At 43.5% G+C, this 16,491-nt stretch overlaps 1 protein-coding gene across 6 annotated transcripts in view; it reads right to left on the bottom strand.

The window, feature by feature from the left end:
• Positions 1-16,491, bottom strand: part of LOC149341762 (protein boule-like) — a 37,638-nt gene that overhangs the window by 13,633 nt on the left and 7,514 nt on the right. For 2 of the 6 annotated variants that reach the window (XM_089543931.1, XM_089543926.1), the window contains 7 exons: positions 15,324-15,378; positions 10,488-10,547; positions 10,387-10,405; positions 8,150-8,280; positions 6,830-6,943; positions 5,495-5,533; positions 1,520-1,814 (listed from right to left, as the gene is read on the bottom strand). In XM_089543931.1, the coding sequence (XP_089400057.1) occupies positions 1,520-1,814; positions 5,495-5,533; positions 6,830-6,943; positions 8,150-8,280; positions 10,387-10,405; positions 10,488-10,547; positions 15,324-15,378 (713 nt within the window). The remainder of the gene's footprint in view (positions 1-1,519; positions 1,815-5,494; positions 5,534-6,829; positions 6,944-8,149; positions 8,281-10,386; positions 10,406-10,487; positions 10,548-15,323; positions 15,379-16,491) is intronic. The other 4 variants (XM_089543929.1, XM_089543932.1, XM_089543927.1 and 1 more) reach the window with 4 other exon arrangements.

Raw genomic sequence — 16,491 nt, forward strand, 5'->3', positions numbered from 1 at the left:
AACACAAGTGTGGAGATTGGGTCTTTAAAAGAATTAGGTAAATAAATGCCAATAATTAATTATTCTTGTTTTTATGGACTATAATCTAAACAATCCCAGCAGGCAGCCATGATTTTCCATTAAAAAAAAAAAAACTGGGGTCAAGGTACCACGGGGAAAAGTTTCCCATTTTGAGTTTTAGTGCCAGTGCTGACAAACAGTCCTTTTCAAATGGGCCAAATGGGTGTGCACCATGTACAACACCAGTACAAAGCTAAAACAATTGGATAGCCACACACACTGCATGCATAGTGCATTGTGCACAACAAAGACCGACTGCAGCCGAAATGAAAGTGGCACACAGCACATGTGCTCTATGAGTGAATGCCATCTTAGTAATGACGCACTGACGCACCAATGCATACACTGCATAGCTATGGCCACAATAGCTTAAGTTCATGCTGTCTTGTCATGCACAAGCTCCACAAATGATGGTGACAAAAGCCCAACAAAGAAAGACTTTAGATGCAGTACGAGCTCTCATCAATATGGTCTCAAGCCAATACCACAGAAGCTTCCACGACACAGTCAAATGAATGAATGTACAGTAAGACAGCATGCACCAATTTGGAAGAATTTTGCTTGCTGTACTTCATATGTGCAATCCTGAACTGTTTGCACCATTAACACCCCAGAGCCTTCAATATATCAAAGCACCCGCCAAGGATGGTCAACAAATGATGGACAACAGTCACCGTGACAAAGGACGAACAACAAAAGCAGGCAGACAGAGCACCACAACTCTCAAACTCCTTAGCACTTGAACTGCGAACTGGCCCCACAAAATGTTTATGCTATGCTGCACAACGCAAGGACCCGGTGATAGCTGTTATGCTGTGCTACACAGCATCCCTCCATGCTCACGCGCCACTCCATACTGCACTGCCAGGACAGTGCTCTCTTGCGTCGCACCGTGGTGCCTCATCCTTTCCCACTGCATCCCACTGTAGCTGCGAACGCTCACCTTCCACACTTTGCCTCTATGTCCCTCTCACCCTCACTGTACGGAATCAAAGCTGCTAAATCCCTCACCCTCTGTGCTGTGCCTCTATAGTGCTACACATCCTTCTCACCACCCAGGCTGTGGCACTACACCCCCTGCAGCAGCGTTGCACCTGCTATTCTATCCCTCCCCTCAGTCTAATGTGATGTCAAAGACTTGGGGATTCCTTCCTTCAACAGCGCAGCATCACCTCTCGAAATGTGGCGAAGATGTTAAACTGCTAAAGGGGCTCCAGATGCTTGTGAAGACTGACAGCTGAGCAACAAAAGTAGTGGCCCTGTGGCAGCAAAAGGAGTGTAGATGAAGCAGCCAGGCAATGCCTACCACCAAGGTGAGCATTAGTTGGACCATGACACCAGTGACCACACACGGAGACTAGAGACAACACAACAAAAAGCCATTAGCTGCAGGCATCACGACGTTGTTGCACTGCTGACAGCAGACAAGACAGGGAACCACGCAGAGAGCCCTACCAACCAGACTCACAGAAGCTGCCCAACGACGCCGATGAGGAGACAGAGGCCAGGAGGGAGGAAGGAGATGGGGTGCCGCCACCGTCGTCTTGCTTGCGCGCTGGTGTGCTCGGCATGACGGCAGCACCTACCTCAGAGCCAGTCTCCACGATGGCTGGGTCCTGATACTCCTGACCTTCACCGGACACTGGACTGCCATTGTGACTAGGGCCCACCATAGCAGCTGGGTAGAGGTACGTGGGGTGTGCAGCAGTATGATGGCTTGCAGCCTGTGAAGAAAGAGCGTTGCAGAGCAGAGCCTGACAACAGCAGCAATTGTAGTCACCACTCGAGAACACCTTGCTCTTTGAAGGCACAAACAAGTTACCGAATTACAAGATAATGATACACTGCCAAAAGCTCAAAGCCAACTAAAACAAGATTAGGCCTAACAAAGCATGAGGCATCTCGGCATTACATTCTTTTTTTGTTTTTTACATTTTTACACATGGATGAACTGTCGGTCTGACTCCCCCACCATTTCTTTCTTATGATGCTGAGTTTTGGTTTGTATTGCAGTTGCAGAGTTTTGTTCAATTTCAGTTGCAAAAAACTATACACCATTTCAGAAGAAAAAAGGGGAGGGGGACAATTACGTTTGCGTATTTAGAAAATAATGTTTGCCTATTTATCTTTTCCTGAAATTTTTTTTTCACACTAAACTGATATTCAATTGGATATTCAAAAGCATTTTTTTTCTCGATATTCGTATTCGATTCATATTTGGAAATTTCAATATCTGCACACCCATAATTATTTTGCACCACACAATCAACACTCAGCCTAACTTACTACGTTCTGGTATGACAGGCTTTAACCTATCAGACATTTTTCCTATTGACTGAATCCAGCTGCCTCAAACACCTGTGCAAACATTGATACAGTAAGTGGTAAATATAGCCACAGATGATTATTTTTCCTTTTTAAGGAATCAAAGAGCATGATAAGAGATTTAACTAGAAGGATGTATTAAGGAACAGCTTTAAAAAAATGATAAAGCATTTTCCCTCTCAATTTTCAGTGTGGCATAGAACCCGAGACTAAAACATGGCTCTCATGTGCTGTCAAACTTCTGGATCCACATTACTGAAAATAGAGCGTTGCTATTCTCTCTAATGTGTGACATTAATGTCCTTCATTACAGTTTACACTAAAGGAACTTTCATCATGATATAGAAGGCACTTAGGCGAAAGAACCCACCCTCAAAATATCACAATAAAAAGCTTTTTTTTTTTTTAAAGTAATGCAGAGTAGAGTCATGGCAGCCGACCGAACCAACAGCCCCAGCAGCTAATGACAAGCTTTAGCCCTACAGCTACAGTATAGCGGGATAACTGTTTTCCTGACTGTGCCAATGGCTGGGCAGAGGCTTTCGCCAAGTGTTAGAAAGGGTTAAGGCAGATTGAAGATGAACAGAAAAAGAGAAGAGAGAGAGAGAGAGAGAGAGAGACATCCAGACCTGCAAAGTGCACCAGGTGGTCCCGTGTAGAGAACGAAAGTGCCAAGGAGGCAGGAGGCAACACATGGAGAAGAGCAGCAGCAGTAGCACAAGCAGTGGCAGCACGGAGAAAGGAGAACAACAAAGGCAGGAAGGCAGAGAAGGGGAAACAGGTGGGTGCTCTGGATCAGAAAGTTCGGTCTCGCAGCAGGCAGGGCTGCCGCGGCCCCGAGTGCATTGCAACAGCATCCGATTCCAGAGGCGAAGACGGAGCCACACCACCAGAGGAAGGAGGTGTTCCACCAGTGCTGCTGCCCTACAAGCCGCCACCATCTCACACTCACTTCACCTGCTCTTTTGACTGTGGTAAAAAATAATTTCTCGCAGCAAAACAGAGTTACAGTCGAGCCTGCTTACAATGAACATGACTGGCACGTGCCATTCGCTCGTTATATTACGATGTTTGAAGTGACGAGACATAACAAATCAGTTCTGTCAAAGTTTCGTGATGAGCTTTTTACACGATATGTAGAAGTCACCAATGTTTCAGCGAACTTTTGGCACTGGCTGACGTGATTTCACACCGCTGCCTACTTCTGCATTGGCAACAAAGCAATGCAAGCAGTGTGCACCCGCAATCAAAATGCCGATTATCACCCCAGGCAGACATTTAGACCTGGCACGTATCAAAGGTCACTTTTAATTATGGCACATATATCAGCCAGTCGTGAAAAACACTAGCAAATATAATCACTTGTGCGTCTACAACACCTACTAGTTTCTTTCAGGGTGCCGCCTTTGCCAAGCAGTGAGAGGCAGCAGCCTTTCAGCGCACAATTTTCCCAGAGACTAAGTGAAGATTTGACGGAAGCAGTGAGCTTTTGTGCACCGAAAACGCTAAATTCTGTCCATGCTTATTTAGCCTCAATGACAGCCAAATTCTGGCCTAAATAAAAGGTGAGACACTTGGCAAGTCCAGCATATACGTAGTGCAAGAGGAAGCGCCTTTGTGGGATGCAGGTGTCACCATGGAGGACGGTGAAGGCAAGTTGCTATACGGTACAACCATCCACCTTACAAACATGACGATTTGAAGAAGGCGCACATGGTTTTTGATGTGATAGCGTTAAGGTTCCCGATCTAGAGAAAATCCAGTGTCGGCGTTGTCGGCACTGTGAGTGTGGCCTTCCAGCAACCAAGGTCACGTGACCTTGCGGCATCATCAAAACCTGCCTACAGTGGCAGGTGGAAGTTAATGGCTGGTCGTGAGAGGTTGCTATGGAAAAGCAACCCGAGTCTCACAAGCCCCACCGGTGGCCATGTTTGAAACAGCCACCGGCTGAAGCAGTGGCGCATCGCTTAACCGCTGCATCACTGCATCGGCAGAGGTATGAGGGCTGCCTGCAATCTATAAATGTAAAGTAGAGAACAACCAATCCCACATATATGAGAATGTAGGCAGAACCTAGATGAAGTGACCCCAGGCCGCTTAAAAGAGCCATTAATGCTACTGCGTTTGCGTCAGATCCTTAAAGCGGAGCTTAAGTATTCCCTCAAGTTTTTCCAGTTTGTAATGTGTAACCTGGCTTTGAAGGAATCAGCAACTGAAGCATACTGTGCAGACGAAAACTGGAACGGAAGAATATGCTCCGTCCAGCATAGGATGAGAATGCGTTGGTTCCAGGCTTCCTAGCTGTTGTGGCTACATCAGGCGTGATTGGTTTGGTTTATTGGGGTTTAACGTCCTTCTTAATCCTTCAGGGGCGTCTTGCTTTAAAAATCACTTTTCCCCGCCCATCATTTGTGCCTCTTTTTTTTTCCTCTCTTGTAATTGGTTTTTCTTAAATTTTCTCTTGGGCGTTGGCCCCTTTTCTTTTATGTTTAATTGGATCGCCTGCGATAACCTCTGGTTGGGTGCGGGCTTCCTCTCCAATTTTTGTTTATTTTATTTCATTTCTTGAGAGTTTACAATAAAAGGGGTTTAACGTCGTGAAGCAACTCAGGCTATGAGGGACACCGTAGTGAAGGGCTCCAGAAATTTCGACCACCTAGGGTTCTTTAGCGTGCACTGACATCGCACAGCACACGGGCCTCTAGAATTTGGCCTCCATCGAAATTCGGCTGGGATCGAACCCGCGTCTTTCGGGTCAGCAGCCGAGCGCCGTAACCACTGAGCCACCGCGGCAGGGTGTATCAGGCGTGATAGTATTTCATATATGACAACAAGCAGAGAGTGTGTTGAATTGGTAATTTTTTAAGACAGAAGTGGCAAGCGGCATCTGAAAGGATTAAGCATGATTTGAATTTTCTGCCTATTATAAGGTTATCCATATATGCTACCAGATGCGATTTGACGCAGAAATGAAAAAAAAAAAGTGATTATCATGGCAACAACCACAAATACCACGTCTGCCAAACAGAATCCCATTGGTGAAAGCATAAGAAGGTGCTAATGAGGTCAGCCTTTTGCAAGGATGAGAACACTGCAAATGAATACTTACTGGTGCAGCCCACCTCCATTGTCCATTTGGTGCATTCCACTGCAAGATAACATTTTATAAACAAAAACCAGGTAAGCACAACAAAAGCAGAGGCAGCCTTATCTGAAGCATAACATGTGTTACATTTGCATTACATGGTGCAAGAAGGGTTCAAACAATTTATGCAACACTATGCAAGATAATGATATTCCAGTTGAGATCAATAGGAAATGGGCATGAGCAAGGTAATGCGAAAAGCAGATAACCAATGGCTCCTTAGGGTAATGGAGTAGATGCCAAGAGAAGGAAAGCGTAGCAGTGAGTCAGGTGGGCAGATGAGATTAGGATGTTTGCGGGGATAAAGGACAGGGTCACGAGGTCAGTGGAAGAGGTCCTGCAGTGGACGTAGTTGGGCTGACAGTGACAGATGTAGCAGTCTTACCATTGCTCGGCCACTAAAGTGGCATCCTATCGTGTATGCAAGCTGTGTGGCCACAAATAGTCGTGTGATAAAGCAGTGGGACAGCTCGACAAGTCTAAAAGAGCACATGAAAAGCATGCATGTTTGGTCTCTATTTCCACCTGTTGGCAGCTCGAACTGCTTATGCCAGTAGCTCACTGGTGGGTCACGCTGCACCCAAGAAAATTTAAGGGTAGGTCCAAAGTTTAGAGAAGTCCCCCAAGGTGGAGCAGATTAATAAGAGTAATTACTCATCAGCATCCACCCAAGCACAGCCATACAGTTACAAAGGGAAGCTATATAGCCTTCAGAGAAACTTATTAGAGAAGAAAAATTCGTCCTAGTCTGGGGTTTGAACCCGAGACCACTGCCTGTCCTCTACCAGCTGAGCTAACCAGGAGGGCTAGCAGATGGTATGGAAAGAGCGAATAGACAAACAACTCAAAGTGGGAACAATGTTGGTCCAATGTTTAGGGGAATCCCCCAAAGTAGAACAGATTTGTAATAAGGGAGTAATTACACGTAAGCATCCACCCAAACACAGCCATACAGCTGCAAAGGAAAGGGTTCGAATCCCAGACTACAATGAATTTTTCTCGAACTTTCCGTGCAAGCTATATAGCTTTTCTTTGTAGCTGTACGGTTACGCTTGGGTGGATGCTAATGAGTAACTGCTCCCTCATTAAAAACAGTGGGCTATGACGCACAGGGATAAGGGCTCCGAAAATCGCTGCAGCATTGAACACGTTGAGCAGCTTCTGCTTACTGCATGCTCACCTTGTTCTCAACAAAATATTACATGCAGAGAATAAAAGTTAAGCTACACTCAGTTCTGAACAATTAAGTCAAGCACCTGACTGTAGTAACATATGCTGTGTGCGAGCCAATTCGCCTACCACATTTGGGTACTGGAAAGTCTGCTGCGGGTAGTACAGGGGCGGCTGGTACACGACTGGATATCCGGCCGTTGTGGCTGCCGTGCTAGCCGCAGCTACAGCAGCAGAGGAAGCCTGCAAGAGAAGAGCATAAAAAGAATGCCTGAAAAAATATCAAGGACCCATAGTTGTATTTCAAGAACTTCAACACAAATGTACAAAAGCTACTTGAATAAACTGCACAATACAGTCGAACCCATTTATAACAATATTCAAGTGCCAAGAAAATGCCATTATACCTCAATCAGCAAGAAAAAGAAAGAGGACAAAGATTCAAACATTTTAATCCTGTAGGAAGTTCACTAGCGAGTTATTCGCGCCAAACGTCCCAAGACCATCTCCAATTTAAAAAATTCCAATTAAAAAAATATTTTTGCCAAAAAATATTTGTGAGGTGAGCACAGTTTGAATACTTCGAAAGGACATGAAACAACGCACCGCTCAATGATTAAAAAAAATCCGAATTTTAGATAACACAAATTTTTAATGACATTTGCGCAGATTATGTTTTTCTACACGATTTGAATCATCTATTTTTGTATGGCATATTTTTAAAGCATTTAAATGAGAATTAAAAATTATACCATTTTGTCATTTTATTTTTAAATTATCAACTTGCTCTTGGGAATTAGGAAACAGCAGTTTTGCTTCCCGAGATGTCTATTACCTATAAAAAATCTTGAAGCTGGTGAAACTGAGTATGTCGAAGTAAAAAAAATGCCGAAGTTGCAGAAAAGTGCTTTTTGAACCAAAACTGAAATGGCCAAAGCAAAAATGCATATGACAGCAAGTTTAGCAGAGCAGTTTATTGCCTTTCATTTCTGAAAAAAAAAAAAAAAAAAGGTAAAGACAACTTTCATCATGTGCATTCGGAGACAAGCATTCTCCATTATTTTATTCGGACGCAAATAAAGCATTTGTGTTACCGTTGCCATGCCAGCCGGTTGTCCCCACTTGCGGTCCATGTGAGATAACACGTTAGATACCCTCATTTTTCTGCTCACTGGATCTCTGGCACCAAAGCGGGTCTGTTCAAACTTCAAAAGCAAAAACTATCTTGCTAATCGCATTTCTTCATTAGGAACAGGTCCCAGTCAGGTGAAAACACCCGCAGAATGTCATGCGATATCTGTGCTTGCTTCCCAACGTCCCAAAGCTACTCAGGCTATGAGGGATGCATTTTTTAATCTTCTTGCTCGTACAGGCATACTCTTTGCTAACACTGGCACTGTAACCAGACAACTGTCCCGGGAGGTATAGCACCCTGACAAGAGAACAAACCTGGGTAGCTGCGGGCGGTGAGTATTGATAGGCAAGTGCATCGGGGTGGAAGAAGGCGGTGCCATTGTGGTACATGTAGGGAACCCCATTCTGGTACAGAACAGTGCCTGTTGGAACTGACTGAGTTGGATCTGTAATAGCACGAAAGGCAGACAAACATATGAGCGAACAATAGAGCAAAGGTGAATATGTAAGCAAGGTTAAATACCTCATGCTCAAAAGAGGAATAGAGAGATCAGTCATGCACAGCACACGTGGAAAGCTGAGTGTTAAAACTGCGATCACTAGAATTGAATATGAACGAGCTGGTTCATGTTTGCAAACTGCAAACAATTTCAAGTCAGTCAAAAACAAGTCAATTGGAATGACTGCGCATTGGTTTGTGCAATGCCAAATAGATTCAGTGAAATTTCCATGACTGCACTTGAGTCACATCAACAATCACTAGTTTTCACGAATTAACAGCATTTGCACACTCCCTTATACAGCCATGCCAGAATATAAAACGGCCAGGTACTACAAATTATTCCCTACATCAAACATGCAAAAATCGGTTCAAAATTCTGCGAAATAATTTGCCTGCAACAAAGTACACACTGCATGTGTCAAACTTCAAGCTCCACCAACCACCAACCACCAATGCATGCTGGCTCCCACCGACAGTGACGTTTGTTTGGTTTATGGTTTGGTTTATGGGGTTTAGCGTCCTAAAGCGACTCGGGCTACGAGGGACGCCGCAGTGAAGGGCTCCGGATAATTTTGACCACCTGGGGTTCTTTCATGTGCGCCGACATTGCACAGTACACTGTCCTCTAGCATTTCGCTTCCATCAAAATACGTCCGCCGCAGCCGGAATCAAACTCATGTCTTTCAGATCAGCAGCTGAGCACCATAACCACTTAGCCATGGCGGCGGCTCAGTGATGTTGGGCCTGTGAACAATGCACGAAGCAAGAGGAACGACCAAACACCGAGAAAGGCTCTGTATGCTGTTTGGAAGCACAAAATTAAAGGAATATAGACATACCACTGCGTCACAATTGACCGGTAGGTCACTTGCATTCATGCTGTGTGGCACTAATACTAAGCGGCGCGGTGAAGCTGTGGGACAGATCAGGTTTTGTAGTGTGAGCTACACTGGCCCTGGATGAGCAGTTTCGCGTGAGAGTGGATGAGCCAAGCTGTGCATGCGCGAGGAGCGAGTGGCATCACAGCTGTGCGCAGGTGGTGCACGGGGGAGACCCGCCAGCTGCGCATTCCAGAATTGCGATGTCATAAACCTGGCAGACGCGCCAGCGCTGGCGTGCGCGTTCCAGAGGGTAGCAGGCGTGCCGCGCCGTGGAGCTGCGCTAAAGCTACGCATAACCTGGCATAGCCGAGCTAAGCCAGTGCCTAATTTTTTCAAACAGCTTGTGAAAAATATATACGCCAGGTTGCTGTTGTGACCTATTGTCTGTTCCAATAAGTTGGCTTTGCCAGAGGCTCCCTGGGGGTCAAAACACCACATACGAGAAAAATTTAAGGGTGGCCCACTTGCAGGCCATGATGCACAGAGATTAAGGCTCCAAACAGGCTGCCAAAGGTAGGCCGTGTCGAGATATGGCTACTGCAGCAGGCAATCTTCCAAGCAGCCCTACACAATCCTGAATTCCACGCTGCACAGTCGCTCAAGCGCCTATGACATGCAAGGTGTAGCATGATGACGAAGGGTCTCCCCTCAAAAGCTATGGTTACAAAACAAACACCAAACTGCAAATTAACACAATTAATTTTATGCCACTAATGTTTTTAAAAATATTCGCGGGGGACACTTAAGCTCTGCCTAAAGGCAATAGCGTTAATGAGTCCCTTCAGCGGCCTGGGTCCTTACCACTGCAGACATGACACTGCTGGCCGATACACAGAAGGCCTCCGTAGTCAAATGAATGGGCCTGGACGGTGTAAAGGTAGTGTGCAACTCGCGACCCAAAGGTTTGCAGCTTCGACTGCTATCCAATTATCCCAATTTTCTTTTCAGTGCAATTAATTCACATTTTTACACGTCATAATGATGTTTGAGTCAAGATGCGACCTTACAATCACAATTTAGCTAATGTTTTAATCACTTTTCAATTCCGCACCTCCATGCGCAAGATCACAATCCGGCATTACAAGACTTTTCTGACATACCCGCCACGATTCCAGGTTCATCACCCTCTAACGCTACTGCAACTGCAGAGGCGAGAGGTTGCAACTCACCGTACACCCTTGAGAATGGCTGAAAAAGAAGAGAAAGAAGCATTTTAAGGCACAATGCCACCACTGCCTGTACAAATGTGGCAGACATAAGAGGAGATTACCTGCTTTTTGATGGCAGGAGCAATGTTGAGTCTCCGATCCCTAAGCATTATGTTATTTGCCTGCAATAAGAAAGATTGACGCAATGCATGTAACCATATGCAGCAAAAACAAGCTGCAATAATTGCTGAAAGAACCACGAAATCAACAGTATATTTAACAAGCTCCACTAGATGAAGCATTTCAAATGACTGAAAGCCATATTGCAGTAGTCAGGTGTCATCAGGTGTCAACCAGTGCTCTGGCAGTCCAGCAATGTTTTCAGTGTCAGCAACTGCTCGAAGATAAGGGCACAGTTTAGGTACGAAATTCTAGTTTGCCACAAAATACGAGCCCACAAGCTCTTCACTCAATTTTTTTCATGCTAAAAATAATGCAGGCCTTTTCAAGACATGATTAACTGGAAAAAAAAAAATTCACTAAACTATCAAATAGTTGCATCACATCACATGCTTCAAAAAGGAAGTGTGTCACCAGAGTGTAGAACCCAAAGTACACTTTGGAATTCGAGTTTGTTTGGCACAGGTAAAAAATTCCAGAAAGAGCACATAGACTCAAACTTTACAGCATCAGGCAACACTGACATGCACTGTTTACTTCCCTATTACATCACCATATCTTGACCAGCAGCAAAAGCTTTGCTGATCAATCTCTGCAGCACAGAGCTTAACATAATCCAGATGTTGATCTCTGCTCTTCAACCATTGCTACAGGGTACACAGGGGATATTATGTGCAACAGTGAATGTGGCCTCAATAATATGGCTTCCATTCTCAAAACTAATATTTCATGCTTAATCCTTAGGGCTATTTTAGAGGAAGAAAACACTTTCTGTCTTTCTTTTTATTTCACTGCTTAGAAAATGTAGAATTTTCTTTTTTCTCAATTTAAAATGTCAGGCCTACTGATCTGCCTGATGGTGGGGAGGCACGCATATCTTGAAATAAGATAGCTTCCTAATGAATGCATTGCCGATGAACATTACTCACATGCAGCAAATATAGAGTCTTGCAATGCCAGTGCTACATTAACTGGAACACTAATGCTGAATGTAGGCGCCAGGCCACACAGCAACACTGGCTGTTAACTAAAACATTCTTCAGACATAGCACAAAAAAACATGTCAGCAAAATGACACACAAGACTTGTTAAAGAAAATGACCTCAGCTTGCAAAAAGCTAAAGCATGCTCTGTCTAGTGGCTTTCATAATTAACTGTACAAGCAAGTAGAATATTTGTAACACAAAAGGTTACTAAGCAAATAGTGAGAAATAGAAAGTGCCCCAAAGTTTTTTTTTTTTAATTAAAGCAACCTAGATAAAAATTCTTAGTACTTACAAAACTTTCAAGCCATCCATTGCCAGCTTTTGCACACAAGTGGAAAGAACAAGTGATAACGACAAGGCATGAACCAAGTCAATTCTGCAGCATTGGTTGACAAGAGGCTTTCAATTCCATTTATATCAGGCACGTTAAGTCACCTCCTCATTTTTATGAGTTACTTCCTCGGGACACAGTGCAAGTGACAGTCAGTGACAGCTACCAGCCTACCGCTGACTTCTTTCGGAAACAAGTATATCGAGACAATGCTGCAAAAGAAAACTCATACTAAACCTCACTTTGAAAGCTAAGATCATTACTGGCGACTTGCTCTAGCAATAAAAAAAAAGGGCAGAGAACTGATACTCAATGAACAAATCATTTGAACTGCAGTGTTCTAAGTGACACCAGATGGTTTCTACCAAAGTGGCATTCTGTAATCCGGTTTCTATAGGTTTTTCTCGGCTGTTTTGATAAGCTACCTCTGAAACAGCCACCAAACTTAAGGGGGGACACTGGTCTTAGACCTATTTTTCTTATTTTTTAGTCCAATCATAATGAAACTGTACCACCTTGCTCAGTTTTTTATACTGATTTCAACATTCAACAATGAAATTACCTTTCTCCTAAATTAGTCGGTTCCCAAGATAATTCATTTTAATTAGTCGTTCATTAGTACCTCCGTGCAAAAAAAACAGCTCAATAAAAAATCATTTTTAATCCATGGCTACATAGTATGGTGAAAAGAGTGCAATAATCAAAACCATTTTTCCATTTCACCCTCATTAGTAATTTTATAGCACTTCGAATATCAATGTTCAAAGTGTGAATGTAATGCATCGATAAACTTTGCGAAATTATAAATTTTTGAAGTGCGATTGAACAAATCTGCTTCGATTATTGCATACATTGTGCCTTCACCTTCCCTTAGCAAACAATATGACATCTCAACCTGTCCTAGATGTTGAGATATCGACATACTAAGACAGTCAAATGTCCAAAATTTTCATGAACAAATCTGCTTCGATTATTGCATACATTGTGCCTTCACCTTCCCTTAGCAAACAATATGACATCTCAACCTGTCCTAGATGTTGAGATATCGACATACTAAGACAGTCAAATGTCCAAAATTTTCATGCCATTAAATTTTCTGCTCCTGCATTAAATTCAGCCCACACGATCTGAATTATGGTCAAAATGTTGATTTCTTGAAGGAAAAAATTGGCACAGTTGAAAAATAATAGCTATAGATTCCACAAATATCATTTTTTGAAAGTCGATTTTTTGGTCATTTTTTGGTGCAGAGGGCAGACGTTTTTACCTGCTCCGCTTCCACACAAAAATGTACAGTAAATCCTCTCAAATTACTGTTTCAGTCTAAAGTTTATTAATGTCCCACACTAAACTCCAACAGGTACCATGTGTTTGTCAACGCTTATCTTGAGAGTCTTCATGATGAAATTCAAATGCCCCAGAACCTGGCATTTGGAAGCTTGAAAAAAAAATAAAAAATTCACTGTGGCGAACTACACTGAGATAATGCGAAAGCATTGATGCCTCTGTCACACCCATCGCCTTTCGTAGACCATGAAGATGTCTAGTCTGACGACGTAGACTTCCCATCCATAATGGCAAACACGCCAACGTGCGCACACCATTCACACACTCAAAAAAAGCATGTGCACTCGAGGATGTGAGGCAATGACTGATGTAAGAGGAAGTGCCGGAGCGGAAACAACGTGCATGAGCGCTGTAAAGGTTCTTTTTTTATCCAGCCACCAACATCAGAGACCCCATTTCAACGACGCGACATGATGTCATGTGTCACGATGAACACCACATTGGCACGCAGGCACCCACCCACCGATGCGCCGCGCTTTCTCCTATGACGTCACGGTGGCCCCACCCAACGTCACGGTACGTCATGCATCATCATGGCAACCAAGCTGGCTTGACATCACCACTCCCAAGTATTGCATCATCTTTTTTCGATACATTTTCATTTCGTTTAGTTAACGTGGTTGCACGTGGTTGCATTTTCCTTCGCAATTTTGACATCTACTACTTTTCTCACATCCTCACCCTATATCAACAACCGCACTATTTTGACGTCTCAGTGACATTTTTGGCTCTAATTATTTGCTTACTCCACATCAACCAAATTTTGACGTGCATCATCCTCACATCATCCTCTTACAAGGTCATTCTCTTTCGCTTAACTCTCACACAAACGGAGAAATCGCTGCTGACACGTTTCGAGGACACGAAATCATTGACATGACCAACAAAGGCTTTGCCCTTAATATAGAAGGGTATACTTCTTTAACATGCCATACCAACAGGCCCACCATTCTGCACTGCTCAAGTCAAACTTTCTTTGACAAGTTTGATACAACAAGCGCAAATGTTACCCATGTCAGTTGCAAACAACCTAAAGATAGCTCCAGTAATAAGCACACTAATTAGAACTAATGATCCTTGGCCTCTTGCACTGTTTAGATCACCGATGAGACAAACTAGAGTCGCTACTAATAATAAATTTAACCTACCACCATGTTGTAATACTTATGCCCAAAGGCTATTAGAATACAATGGTGCCTGGATATGGAATGAGGTTCCCGATGACATCAAAATTAAACAATTTTTCAACCTTATAGAAATGTATTTTTCTTTACTGCCCGGAATTGTGGGAGTGAATATGTTCACGCCAGAATTTCTGCATTTGTAAACTTTTTCCTAGACCTTTATCATACATTTGTTGTTTTTGCACTATATTTCTGCATTTTGCACAGTTGCAATACCATGATTGTAGTGTTTAGCATCTTTCTGTATTTCCTGTTGGAATACTGGAATACCCGCCATTACTTCTGTGATTATCTCGTATTTGGAGCCTTAACTAGCCAAGTGGGCTATGGGTCCAATCGAGTTTGTGTATATTGATCTCAAAAAATAAAAACGGAAAAAAATCACGGAATGACAGTACATCGACGGCAGATGAGGTGTGAGCCTTTGTGTCATGCAATGGGTGAATAATGCATGGTATTGACTACCAGCTGACATGGTCTGTGCGGAGTTACTCCAAGTGTTGCCATCTCCACACCATCGCCGACTACCAAAAGCAGTGGCTCACAAGACTGCAATGACCACAGTGATGAATGTCAAGCCACAAGAGACGGGCCGTGCACAAGTATACGCTTCTGCACATAACGCGGCCTTTCGATAAATTTCTCTGGCCAGCCAAGGCTGCAGGGATACAAAGGAAGTGTCAATCAGAGTATTTTTTTTTTTCCAGATGGGGCTGTGAGTTGGGTAGTAGACCAATTATAGGAGCTGACTTGCACACAGTGATACATGATAGTTTTCCTTTACCTTTTAATTGCAACCACATAAAGCGTGCTTTTGGAGACACAAATCGCCAGGAAACAATGTCAAACCAACAGTGAGGGTTTTTAACCCACAGCAGTCGTGGCTGAACAAGAAACAATATTACTACAAACAGCAGCAGCTCTGCTCACCGATGCCTGTGCCCTCTGAGCATCCTCTTCACTGTCGAACGTTACAAATCCATACCTACAAAGACAAAAAGCTAATTTAAAAATTATACCACATCACAATGGCCCTTAGTATAACATGAACTCAGCAATGGTTGATGCAAGCATTCCTTTGATATTTTTGCCTGCACAAACAGCATATTTAATCCTGGCACTGTGGTATTACTTCAAGTCATGCTGCTGCAACGCCTGCTGTCTTGGCTTGTGTGGATGTACTCAAATAGCACCCCAATGCCAAATTAAGTATTTCTACTACACCTGGCATCAGCTGCCTCGCCCACTTGTGTGCTCTGTCCATCAGTGCACTGTCCATCAGTGCACTGTCCATCAGTGCACTGTCCATCAGTGCACTGTCCATCAGTGCACTGTTAATGGCACTGCACTAGTGCGACGAAGACTTCTGACTAGCCTTCTATTACTAACAACCTATCAGCAGAAGTGTGTTTCAGACATGCTTCTGCAAAATTTCCCAGCAATGTCAGCTTGCAGAACTTGCAGCAGCAGCCTCACATTGGCTAGCTCTCAGTTACCATAAATGACAGCACTATTTTTCTACATTCTGTCAGGTCCTGTAACAGACTAGCGAGTATTGATGAGATGAAGCAGGAAACGCTACAGTACTTTAAAGGCACGTTAGTTTTGTGAAACTTCAAATGCTGCATCATTATTCTTCATGCTCATTCAGCAACAGTCAAGAGACCAGTTGGGTACACTAGGCTAAATTGCTTCAGGCCAGGATACAGATGGTTTAAGGATACTGATTCCCTACAAATGTGCCTTTACACATGCCACAAGGGAGACTAGGCTCAACAGAACAATCAAATTACTGTTATCACAGCGAAGCAAAGAGGTGAAGAGAAGCTTTTCCGGGAACATCTACAGGTTCAGCAGGCAAGTACATCATACTCACTCCTCACAATATTAATGCTACATGTGCACAAAAAACATTACGTACTTAACGCCTCAAGTTCTAATGCCATGAATCTACCAAGGTCTCCAAAACTTATTCTCCCTTTGTTGAAAACAACAACCTATCTAGCAACAAATAATTTATTCACAACTTTGCCAGGTGAAACTAATTCACAACATTTTCATAGCAAAGGTTTCACTGTTATTGATACTTCAGACTGGC

This window comes from Amblyomma mixtum, chromosome 5 (assembly GCF_055824585.1).
Source record: "Amblyomma mixtum isolate Tamu chromosome 5, ASM5582458v1, whole genome shotgun sequence".
In the NCBI taxonomy this organism is placed as follows: Eukaryota; Metazoa; Arthropoda; class Arachnida; order Ixodida; family Ixodidae; genus Amblyomma; species Amblyomma mixtum.